The 12,110-nt window shown below is 41.0% G+C and overlaps 1 protein-coding gene across 2 annotated transcripts; it reads right to left on the reverse strand.

Moving 5' to 3' along the window:
• Positions 1-7,196: 7,196 nt before the first annotated feature.
• Positions 7,197-11,829, reverse strand: pax1a (paired box 1a). 2 transcript variants are annotated; one of them, XM_080041821.1, is made up of 5 exons: positions 11,663-11,829; positions 10,336-10,962; positions 9,212-9,345; positions 8,439-8,652; positions 7,197-7,738 (listed from the first exon to the last, which is right to left on the reverse strand). In XM_080041821.1, the coding sequence occupies exons 1-5, from the start codon at positions 11,664-11,666 to the stop codon at positions 7,602-7,604; spliced, it is 1,116 nt and encodes a 371-aa protein (XP_079897947.1). In that variant the 5' UTR covers positions 11,667-11,829; the 3' UTR covers positions 7,197-7,601. The 2 variants fall into 2 exon arrangements, with proteins under 2 accessions (XP_079897947.1, XP_079897948.1); XM_080041822.1 differs by having other exon boundaries at positions 7,653-7,738; positions 8,381-8,652.
• Positions 11,830-12,110: the final 281 nt, after the last annotated feature.

Here is a 12,110-nt window from a genome sequence, read left to right on the forward strand (position 1 = left end):
GATACTGTCAATATGGGAAAGGTCACACAGTTATGCGTGTGTTTTATTTCACCCCGGATGTCGGATCATGTAAGGTCGTGTACGTCTGTGTTGATTTTAGACATGAGTCTGTCTTGGTTATCGGCCAACAAGTTGCTTAAAAATCTGACAGCTGATAGGGGCAGGCAAAGTCTGACTGGCGCTGTTGTCACACATGCTTAGGGAGTGGCAGCAGAAGGGCATGTTCAAAAGGTTGATTAATGACAGGCAGTGTTGTTTATCTTTCACCCTTTTGTTGCATTATCTCTTCAGCTTATTGCGTGGCGTCAGTGTTCGCCCCTGGTCCTGCCGCAGCACAAATGCAGTATTCAGCAACGGAGCAACAGGTTCTGCATGCTTTAGACCTGTACTATACCGACCAGTGTGTTCTACCTTCTGCTATCTCATCTCAATATACAGAGGGGATGCTCAGGTTCCAAAAACAAATCATTTGCTTAGAACAGAATGTACCTCATGAAGGACCTGGCCACAAGTGCAAAAACCTATATGATGATTTTTATTTTTTACTATCTTTGACCGCAATAATTCATTCTAGACTTTGTATTTGTCTGAATTAGTTAGTTAGTTTAGCTCTATTTGCTCAGTATGTCACACTGAGATAAACGATTTATAATGCAACTCAAATGACAACAAGATGTGTCAGGCACACAAAACAAGCATCACACAGACTTTTAAAATCGTAAATGTTATTACAAATCAATAAATAAATGTTATTAAAGAATAGTGCAAGAAAAATGGGGTCAGGTATGAATGTGAAAAAAATAATAATAAATGTATTATACTTTTCTATACTCTTTCTGGGAGAATTTTTTTTAGTCTTATTACATTTGAAAACATGCTATTATCTGAAAACCAGTAGTTAAGATTTTTAAGTTGAGGTTATCTTATAGTCGCAGTGAGTTCTATGGCGGCTTATGATCGTGTTTTTTCTTTCCCCTATTTTCTTATTTTTCCCACTTCCATTGAATTCAGGACCAGTTACATTTTCTTGAGCCTTTTTAATGCATGGCAGTTATTTTCTACTATATCTTTACCGTACTGTACTGTGTCTGCGCAGAGTTAATACACAGCCTAGGCTCTGTTAACTCTGTAAAATGTCAACAAAGGGGGCCAACCGTAGCTAGCAACATACCTGTTTATAGAGCCTAGGCTGTGTATTAGACCAAATATTTTTCAGCGCACAGTCCACACACACAGTACGCAGACCTTGAGGACATATTCACTGATTTTGACAACATGTTTTTGTCAACAAGCATTCTCCAGAATTGCTGACTCCACCTTTTAAAGGATAAGTCGGGTGATATTCTATATTTTTTTAAATTACATGAGTGAGCTTTGCAACTAAATACATCTTCTTTGAATACCATTAATACAAACACTGAGTTTAATTCAACACACCACCCAACCCACCACCACCTAATAGCACCAAATGTGAATTCATTGACAGAAAATAGTTCCCAATAAAATCGCTCCCTACTGCTTTTGAGGAACTTCTGCTAAAAACCACAGTGCCCAGCATTTTAAATAGATTATTTTTTCCTTAAAAAAAAAAAAATCCCTAACCCATGTTAAAGATTTATAGCTTCAGTAGAAACAAATGAATGTGATGGATTAACGCATTACTGCTTTTGACTTTTTCATGGGGTTTGATGACCATAAAATAAAATAATTATAATTATAAAATACATTAAAAACTGTTGTGTGCATCAGGTAGGCTATAACATCCAATGGGGATAGAACGCTCCTCATTTGATCTTCTCGCTAAACTTAGAAAACGTCTCTTCACTCATTTCAGAGACCCAACTGAGGTTCAGGCAGGATTTTCCCCTCCAAACCAACAGACAGTACTTTGGTTTACCACTCACATTCTTGGGAGAAGCGTCATCATCTTATTATCACCTAATACGAATTTGAGCCAAAAATGAACTTGAAGGCGACCCTTAAATCCAGCACCACATAGATTTTTTTCTTCTTCTTCAAATAGTAGCATTTGGCATGTGTGTGGCAACATTTAGCACAGTATATGTTTCAGCACACTTTAAATAAGTCACAGATGGGCAGAAGGGCAGAACATTAATTCTATAGTCTCCACAAATTAGAGAGGATCCTCCTGCACTGAGGACCGTCTCTCTGTCTGTGCCCTGAGCTTCACTTAAATAGACTTCAACTATAAAACTGCTGACAAATTTTCCGTAATAAAGGTCTGTATTTAGACTCTCTCTAGTAAATAACTGCACACTTCTTCTCCCTGATATTTACATTGCCATTCTAACAATACACAGCAATTACAAGCATTCTTTGTTTTGCAAAAAAATATATCCCTGCTTTAATGGCACAAATTTGTTTCAAAGACTGCATTTTAATTGTGTTTGAAAACATAATTCCATGCTCTCTTAGCCATATGTATATAATAATCAAAGCAGGGCTCGGCCATTCCATGTGATCCTGTGGTTATTCTGCCTATTGCTGCATCGTTGAGGACCAAAAACAGCGGCGGAATCTCCTGAGAGCAAATGTGAAATGATACGTTTTCGTTTAGGAAAGCCAAATGTCATCATCATGTCTCTGTCCCTTTCGCTTTTCGAGCATCTGGTTGATGTGGTGAGCTGGCAGCGCAAGTAAGAACATGGGAGGGAGACATTTATCATCTTCTCTAGACTACAGAGCAGTAACTCTGCCTGCTTAGAAATCCTGCGGACAGTCAGCAGGAAAAAAAGAAAATATTCAATGGTGATTGCCTTACAAGGATGACATCGGCTACGGAGCCTTTGCTTCAGTTCAGCTTCAGTGTTTTAAGTTTTTGGGCGGTAAGAACACTAATGTACAACTTACAAATTCACCAAATAACTTCTCCTGTAGTTGTCATTATAAAATGCTAAATGTCTTTGAGCTTATATAATATTTTGCTCTTATTCTGTTCATCTCAACGTCATACAAGGCAAACAATATGCTGGCAGCTAGGAGCAGAATTTTAATTAATGACTACTGTGTTTCTTGCATGCCTGTCAAAAGGTGATATCCCTGCTCGTCAAAGACCGTGACCAGCACATGTTTCGGCAATGAAGATGTTTGCACGCGCCATGTTTCCATGGCAAGTCAATTCATTTTGAAATTTCATACCTGAGAACTACTGACAACAACCTTTCTTTTTCCATCAGAATTTGACTCTTTGCCAACTTGCCACTCTTGTCTTTAAAAGGTTTCTCGTCCATCTTTTCTTTGCCTTTTTCCAAGACCTGTCTGGCCTGCCATGTCGCCTGTCCTGAGATGCTCTCTTGTTGACTTAGAGTCATGTGATGTCTCAAAAAGACAAGTGAGCAAATAGGTGAGTGACTCCTGGCCAGCCCGGGGTAGTTTCCTCCGTCAAAACAAAAAGTACAGATAATGTAAAATGTATTAAATCATACCAGGCAAAGTGTCTCACACATAAACTGAGCTTTGGTCTCTAAAGAACACTGGATCCTTCCTGTACACACGGCCGACATTGATGAATTGTTCCGGTTGAAGATAGGAGCGCCTGGTCTTGCTTTTTAGGGAATCTCTGTCACCGTTTCGCGGCTGCTAGGATTATTAATAGGGCTTAATATCATATCCATTAGGATCAAGGAGGCCAAGTCTCCTATCCATCTCTCCAAGTATCTGTTTAAGGTTGTGGCATTTGAGAATCCTTTCAAGTTTAAGTTGCAGAGGTAACACTCTTGAGAACCTGGCGGTCGGAGTACTGTACTGTGTTTAAGCCTGGGCATCTGCCCACTTGTGTGTCGGTAGTTTTATTGAAAGTTTGGCATTTTACAGTGCAAAAAGTGCCCTTTTGTCTGCTATAGCAAAACACTGGTGTTGTTACTAATATCTCGTAGATGATTAGGCTGACATACAAAAATAGATCTTTTCATATATAATATTTCTGCATATATATACAGCCACAACACTGCATACCATAATTTATAAAGAACACCATGTTGGCAAATGCTTTATAGGGATGATTAAGTATTTGAATGATATAGCTGTAAATGTAAACCGCACAGAAGTTGTACCTTGCCAAATTACAACATTATTAGAAAAAATTTATGAAATGATGGAAAACACACACAACTGTAATCCTAATAGTGATTCTGGGAGGAATAACAGTGGGTTTACTATCTAATTGTCTCAGTGCACTAATCACATTGTATGAACTGAAAAAAATTAAAGAAATATTATGTTTTTCTGCTCTGTGTCAATAGGAAACAACCATCCACAACTAGCCCACCTGCTGCCCTTCTAACACAGCAGTAGACGCAGTGGGGGGTATCACTTGCTGCCCTGATTGATGAGCATAGGTCCCGCAGGAAGTAACCCCGCCACCATGAAGGAGTGTTTTCTAAAACCCCAAGTGGTATCCGGCAAAACAGAAGGACTCCAGTCAGGGAGCGTGTGTACTCATAGGCCATCTTAATGTTTGGATACACCGAGTCACTTGGGATTGTTTGCTGCGAAAAAGGGAAAGGAATCGGCGGACTGCAAAATAGGGCACGGAGAGCACCCGAAATTTCAGGGTTTACTCTAAAACCGGCTGTTAAAAACTGATCACTGATACCTCAGTAGTGGACCTTGTTTGTAGGATAATAGCACCCTCTTTTCTAAGATTGTTTCTTGGAACTCTTGACAAAAAAGACTGCTGACCTTTATGCCCTGTTGATTACTGCTGTACATGTCTCATCATGCTTGCATTGAGCGGGTACAACCCATTGCCATATATGTGACAATTTTTGGGCTACAACTCAGCCCAACAGCATTTTGTTTTCTCTACTTTTGAAATTACCCATACATTGAAATAGTACTTACGTGTCATTCTTTATTAACAATATATCCTTGTTGTATGGGGGCTCAGTTTTCTAGTCTTCTTCTGTGTGCCATAGTCAAGAAAACAGAATCCAACTGTGAATCCATAGGTGAGTGACTTCAATCATTTTCAGTAGTAGTTGTCCTAATTGTTGGTTTTCTGCTTTTATTGGGACATAGTGGGTTTCAATGTACTATTGTCAGAGTGTTTCCGAACAACATCCCATACAGCAAATAATATTGACTAATCAACCTTCATTATTTTAACATCATTCCGTCAACCTGCGCCTTACGTTTACGTATGTTAAAAGAACCTTGAAGCTGATTTGGCTGATTGCTGTTAACAGTAAACAATCAATATTATCAACAATCTGGTCGAAGGAGCCACGTCTCAGCTCAATGGAAGCCCAGTCAATGTATTTCCTGGTCTACACAAAGGCCTACTGACCAAACATGGAAAGAAAACTCTACTGTGTAATGCTTTGTCCAGGCATAAAAACACCACCATCATAAAGTATTTTTTTTTTATTTCCTGATTGCATTCACACAGCGGGGGCTGTTAAAAACCACAGAAATGCTTAATCGTACTAGACCAAAATATACTGGGCCCGTCACCAAACCCATTCTGTTGCACACATTCCAGCTGACCTCAACCTCAAATACATCAAGACAAAGTAGAGGAGGTGCAGCTGGATGTGGACCAGCACCTGAGAGTCCAGTTAAATTAAACTAGTAAATTTGAAATAGTTAGAAGCTGCCTGGACAAAAAGCCTACATAACCTGCTATGAATAAATACATACTTTGACATGCAAAATTAATGTTAAATGAAACAGTTAATAAGGGGGTACGAATGTAAAAATAAACTGGAAATGTTACTTTACAACCAACTAGTATTTATGTAATTTTATATTATATTATTTAAAATTCAGAAACTACTCAACTTTCACAAATTAAAACTAGTAGGCTACACAACACAATAAAATATTTTTTGATGACATTTTAGCTATAAGGAGAATTTGCTTATTTGCCCACAGAGTGTAGCCTATTCCACATGGTTCATGTCACTCAAACTGAAAGACACGACATAGACAGTAAATTAACATTTTCCACCGAGGGGATGCAAAGTTTAAAAAATAATACCAGCGTTATTATTGTATAGCTCAATACCTTGTGAAAAAAACATATTTGCATTGAAGAAAATATGTATTTCTGTATAGTAGCCTATTGTTGTACACGCAGCAGCATCGACCAGCACAAAATAGCAATAGCCTAATAGAAATGAGCCAAACATAGTGGCGAGATGACAGATTGAGCTCAGTCTATTAAAAAGCTGTGAGGAGGAGAGTGGGTACTGCAGAGCGAACATGCCTTATAGGAATAAACAGGGCAGAGCCTATAGGCCCAGTATGGGAAAACTTTCGTAATTTGTATACAGGGACACAACACGTCCGCGGGGCCGCATGTGGGTGCATTTGGACTGTCAGTTGCTCTGCTTTGCACACCGGCCATTAACGTGCGCGATCAGATCCCTGATGCTTCCCACCGCACCGTGCCAGGTATCAGTTACAGCTCAGATAGCATCAGCGGAGGCGCCCAGCCTGTGCACAGCTCCGTGTAGCGCGGTTACACTTGAGTAAAGAAATTGGCCTGTATACCTTTCCCAATAGGTATAGCCGAGAGGTGTTGTGACTCAATAGCTTTAGTTATCTACCGGCGAAAAGGTGTAAATGTTGTGCACAAGCGCTGATAACTCACTTACTGTATATGATTCAACTTTTTTTTGCTAATGACAGCCTCACTGTCAACTATCGACCTTGCAATTCAAACATAGGCCTGTATTTAGACATTCAGGGAAGCCAACCTTTCTGACACCTCCAGTGGAAAGACGGACAAATTAATGTAACGCATCACCAAAAGTCTCTTTTTTGGAGTTAAAGTAGGCTAATTGTAAGTTCAATTAGAACTAGGTGATTTTGAAGTGAGGCCCTCACTGGTTGCACCAAAACCGACAAACCACTTTGGGTTTACAAAAACCTTCAATCTCTCATGTTCCTCCATGTCTTCCAAGCCAACATCAGCGCCCTCCTCATCAACACCGGACTTGCATGAAAACAACGACTTGAACCAAACAGTAAACCTCTCATGGGTCTGCGTTAAAATAATATAAGCTATACGACAACATTTGGCATTTAAGAAGGCCTTTATTTTTGAATATTTACAAGAAATTATAAAAATATATAATTAAAGCTTTGGCAAATATTTTACATTTAGACAATTTATCTCTTTGTTCACATCGTTGAGTCACTGTAGAATCGAGATCATGGCCACAAATAAAGATCATAATATTATAACGCGGATTACAGAATAGCCCTTGGTTTTATAATAAAACATCCAATGACAGAGTGGACTGAGAAAAATGGCTTTTAAAAAAATCCTGTTGTCTTCATAAGACATTATAAAGTCTGGCAACATTAAATATTTCAATGGAGAAAAAAAAGGTATCAACCAAAATGAGGGGGAAGACCGATAAATCCATGCAACCTTACATTCATTTTGGCCACGTATAGGCCGATAAAGCTACACTGTATGTAGGCTATTCGTAATGTATGTGGAAAAAGGCCTGTGTCTGACTGTAAGCTCCGGGGAACAAGCCGTTAGAGTAACAGACTTACTGTTGGAGTTGTTGAAATGAGTTTTTCAGTTAAATGGATCTGGTAATTAAAGGTGGTATATGTCCCGGTTATGACGATGAGGTAGGCAGGCTGAGTCCGTGCACACCGTTCAAGTCTTCATGTTGTTGTTGTTGCTGCTGCTGCTGCTGCTGCTGTTGCTGTTGCTGCTGCTGCTTGCTCAGGGGACTGGGCGGTTTTCTGTCTCCTGCACAACACGAAGAAAGAGAAACACAGTGAGCCTGCTGTGCATGCAACTCATGGTAAAATTAGTAGCCTAGTTACCTCACGAGATAAACGCATTCAAAGTGAGTTATTTATACTAGATCGGATCTGACCTGAAACAGAATATACAGAAATTCCCAGCTATTGACAAACAGTCTCTTTATGATATAATAGGCTATATTTTTAAACAGAGATTTTTTTTTTGCCTCCCATGTGTGTAAAAATGTCCTGGGACCACATGGCAGGCCTGACGCTGCATGGCTAAGTCTGGAAGGTCAATATTTGCTAATTGACATATAATGAGGTTTAATTTGATATTTGGTAAATGTTGACTCTCGTTGCGGTCAGTGCTTATTGCGTAATGTGTGTGTGTGTGTGTGTGTGTGTGTGTGTGTGTGTGTGTGTGTGTGTGTGTGTGTGTGTGTGTGTGTGTGTGTGTGTGTGTGTGTGTGTGTGGGAGAGCGACACATATAGCCTAATAAATAATAAAGACACTAATAATAGCCTAATAATAATAATAGAATATAAACATAATAATAATTTAACAATAATAATAATGCACTGTACAAATCCATTCTAACATCAAGAAACTGCAATTTTAAAAGTATTCAAAAACCTCAGTCACCATATTTTCCATTAAACTGATGTGGTACCGGCCCCCCTTCTGTCTCCACGCTCTGTACCTTCTCGGGATTGGTGCTTGAAGGTCATCCCCGCGTGGATCTCTCCAGCGTGCATGCTCATCCCCCCGCCTGGGTGGGACAAAGCCGGGCTCTGCGGCTGCCAGTGGTGGTGGCCCGGGGCCACGTAGCCGCCCGCTGGCCCGCTGTACACGCCGTACTGGTTGGAGGGAGAGTAGGCGCACGCCGAGACGTAACCGGACAGTGTCGAGGAAGGCTGCAGGCCAACAGATAAGACACGGATATCAAAGCTATACGCATACAAATAAGCACACAAAAAACCCTAAACGCACATAACTTATAATTGTATGTGACAGTGGCATGCGGCAGTGGTTCAAAATGACTGGGTCTGTGTGGTTTAGAGAAAGAGCGAAGCAAACTGAGCAATACATCAGATTCACTGTAATTTAATGTACCATAAAAAAGACTACGCTGAGTATATATACACATCTACATTATATTTCGTCTGCCTGTCTGTCTCAGGCCTAAAACCCAAGTAAACGTTTAAGCAACTGTAATAAAACTCCTGGCTGTCTCAGGGGTATAGCTCTTATCAAGCAGAGGTCTGTGGCCTTGTGTGACTCTATTGAAGGGTCCCCTGATATGGAAACTTTTTCGCAACTCCGACACAGGCCTCTGTAGCAAGAGCAATAATTCACTAAAGGCCTCTGCACAATTAGTCACTAAACATTTCCTGTAATAACATAAAAAGACACGACTGCAGAAATACAGAGTGTACGTGGCGAATAGACGTTACACATCGATATTGTGTTTACCTGTGCATATTTTATGTCGGCGTCAATTGCTGACTTGTCGATCCCGTTGACTGTGTGAGCCCCGGGGAAAGCTGCTCTGTTGACGTTACTCCAGTCCTCCATTTTTTGTGCATAGCCCTCCGTCCCAGCAATGGCTGTTTTTGAAACAGTAACGTCATGTCAAAAGATGCATAAAAGGCAAAGTGGCTAAAAACATTGCAGTCCCACCAGGAATTATAATTAATTGTCCAAATGATATAAACACATTTAAAACACTTCATAGGCATAATCCTGTCTGGGCTGTAAAACCTGTGTCATTTTTCCAAACAGTAGGCCTATCCAAAAGAGTTTTGAAGCAAGTCCAACAAATACATTTTGAAATATCAAAATTATTAGAATTACGCGTAATGTGCGTAATTTGCAATTAGCGTGTAATATAAAAATAGGCCCTGGTTTTAATTTAATCTTGAAAAGAAAACACAAAACACATTAAAATCATTTAGTTGAAATGAAACAACAGCAGATTTTCATCAACATTTGTTTCTTATTTTGTAATTTATATTAAAAATTGTTTAGGAGTATTATACCCAATAATGCTCCACGTTGTGTCATATGTCACCTTACGCATACGTGTGCGTAAAAGCCATATTCTCGTATAGGTACTGCGTTATTTCAATGGGGAAAAAATATAATTAAAAAACTATTATTAGATATATTTTTACACACATGTTTGATTTTATGAGAAAATAAATAACAGGGCAGAGAGGCAATTGACTTAACATTGGATGAAAACACTGACTAAAGGACCAGAAAGGCAAAGAAAAAGGCCTGTAATGACCACTTGAAGGATTAGGGGGGGATATGGCAGGTGAGCAAAGTGTTTGCAAATGCATCATCCCATGAAAAGGCCTATTGAGAGTGGATTTACTGCTTTCTGGCTGAATGGTGAAACGGAGGCCTGTACAACTTCTGATGGACATATTGTCCTGCCTGTTGCCACAGTTTGTTCGGATTAATATGCCAATTCATCATGCAGAATAACACAATGATAACCAGCCACACTGGTTTATTAAGCCTCCTTTTCAGAACAGAGGCGCACAGGCCTAATATTTCCCTCACAGAGCAGAGAGTATAGTTTTCCTCACCTGAAGGGTCCATGAAGGCTCGTATACCGAGGATGTTGCTGACGGTGTGCGCAGAAGGCCAGGCCCGGGATATGCTCATATGTCCAGCCGTCATCGGTACTCCAGGAGGGCTGCCCATTTTAGTGCCATTGGGCGACATGTTTGGGTAGGAATACGGGTATATGTGGTTGTAGGAGAGGCCGGCCTGCGCGGAGGCTTGCTTGCTGCTCTCGTACTGGTTGGGCTGGGAGAGATTTCCAATCTTGTTGCGTAAAATCCTGCTGATCGAGCTCACGGACGGCACATTGTACTTGTCACAAACTCCGTCCGCCAAAAGCCTGTCCCGGATCTCCCAGGCAAAGATCCCGGGGTCGCCCTGTTTGTATTCCCTGATATTTTTCACCACGTTCGGCGTCGTGACCCGCGGTTTGCTGCCACCGATGGCGCCGGGCAAGATGGAGCCCGTCTCGTTGTACCTCGCCAAAATCTTGCTCACGCAGCCGTGCGAGACTCGCAGTTGCCGGCTTATGTCGCAGGGTCTGATCCCGAGCTGAGCCAGCTCCACTATTCTTAACCGTATGGCGTTGGGCAAGGGTCGCCCATTGACGAACACGCCGCCTAGCTGGTTCACCTCTCCATAGGTTTGCTCTGCAAGACAAGAGAAACACACAGGTCACATATTTAGACTGAAAGGTGAGTAAGCATTTCTGACAGTCTATGGAAACATGATCATAATCTCGTTTTGCTGTCATTCTATTCTATTCTGCCACAAAATATATTTTCATGGCACAATTACACGTATTTATAATTAAGAGACATAACTTCAAAATGTTCAGCCTGCCTCATTTAGACACAGGCCGGCTCCTGTAATTTACACCATAAACTGAGGTTACACAGTTGTATAACATGTGTCAGCCTACACAGACGGGTAACCTCTGGTTGGCAAACCGCTATTCAGCAACTTAAAGGAATTGTGTGAACTGGCTGGCTGAGTTTACCCTCCACCATCAACACAAACAACAACTAAAAAACAAGGTTAAAAATGGCGAGTTTGAGGAATAAGACTCGAGAGCACTACAAAGACACACTTTTCATAGGATAATTGGTGGAGTGGTTTCATTTTTAAGATGTAAAAAGCTTGAAACAGACAACAATGCCTGCTTAACTATGGAAAAAAAATGAATCCACCATGAAATAAACATTTCAAGCTGCCGTTGTACACATTGTCTGAACTTGGAGGCAGCAAAACACAAATGCTTATATCTGTCTTTACGCAGGCGTGGTGAGTCTGGATACGCTTCCATAAGCTCCCTGCCAGTGAAGCATGCAGATGGTAACGCGGGCTTACCCATTTGCCTATATGTCTTCCGAGATGCTGGGAAATATAGGTGCCCTCTTTCAAATGACTGAATACGTCCCGAACGAAGGCAGAGAAGGGAAGGGGAACGCGGAGGAATGAGCCCCAGAAGAGGAAAAAAGAGACCTCTTTTAAAAAAATCTCCTCCGAGTAGTAGGCTACAGCGCGCCCCCTTCTTTTTGGGAAGCAAGTGACTGCAAGGTACAATGGCACCGAAGTGATCTTCATCCGATAAAAGCAAATTGGAGTTGTCCCGGGGAGTCCGGAGTTAGCTGGAATTAATTTGACGCGTCCTCCACGTCAATCTTCGCAGTTATACGCCGAGCCTCTGCTCTGGTTTCATTGGTCGCCCAGCGCTGGAAACGCTGTCAGCCAATGCAAACCCCATCCGGTTGGAGCCGTGCAACCTCCTTGGATATTTATTTTGCATAGGGGAAGT

The sequence above is a fragment of the Ammodytes marinus genome (assembly GCF_949987685.1).
Source record: "Ammodytes marinus genome assembly, chromosome: 15".
In the NCBI taxonomy this organism is placed as follows: domain Eukaryota; kingdom Metazoa; phylum Chordata; class Actinopteri; order Uranoscopiformes; family Ammodytidae; genus Ammodytes; species Ammodytes marinus.

What these genes read in the sequence shown, in the direction of transcription:
- pax1a (XM_080041821.1), bottom strand. An exon ending in AGCCTTCATGGACCCTTCAG is followed by an intron (nt 9,346 to 10,335) that starts GTGAGGAAAACT and finishes TTTCAAAAACAG; the next exon opens with CCATTGCTGGGACGGAGGGC. An exon ending in CAAGCACCAATCCCGAGAAG is followed by an intron (nt 7,739 to 8,438) that starts GTACAGAGCGTG and finishes CGTGTTGTGCAG; the next exon opens with GAGACAGAAAACCGCCCAGT.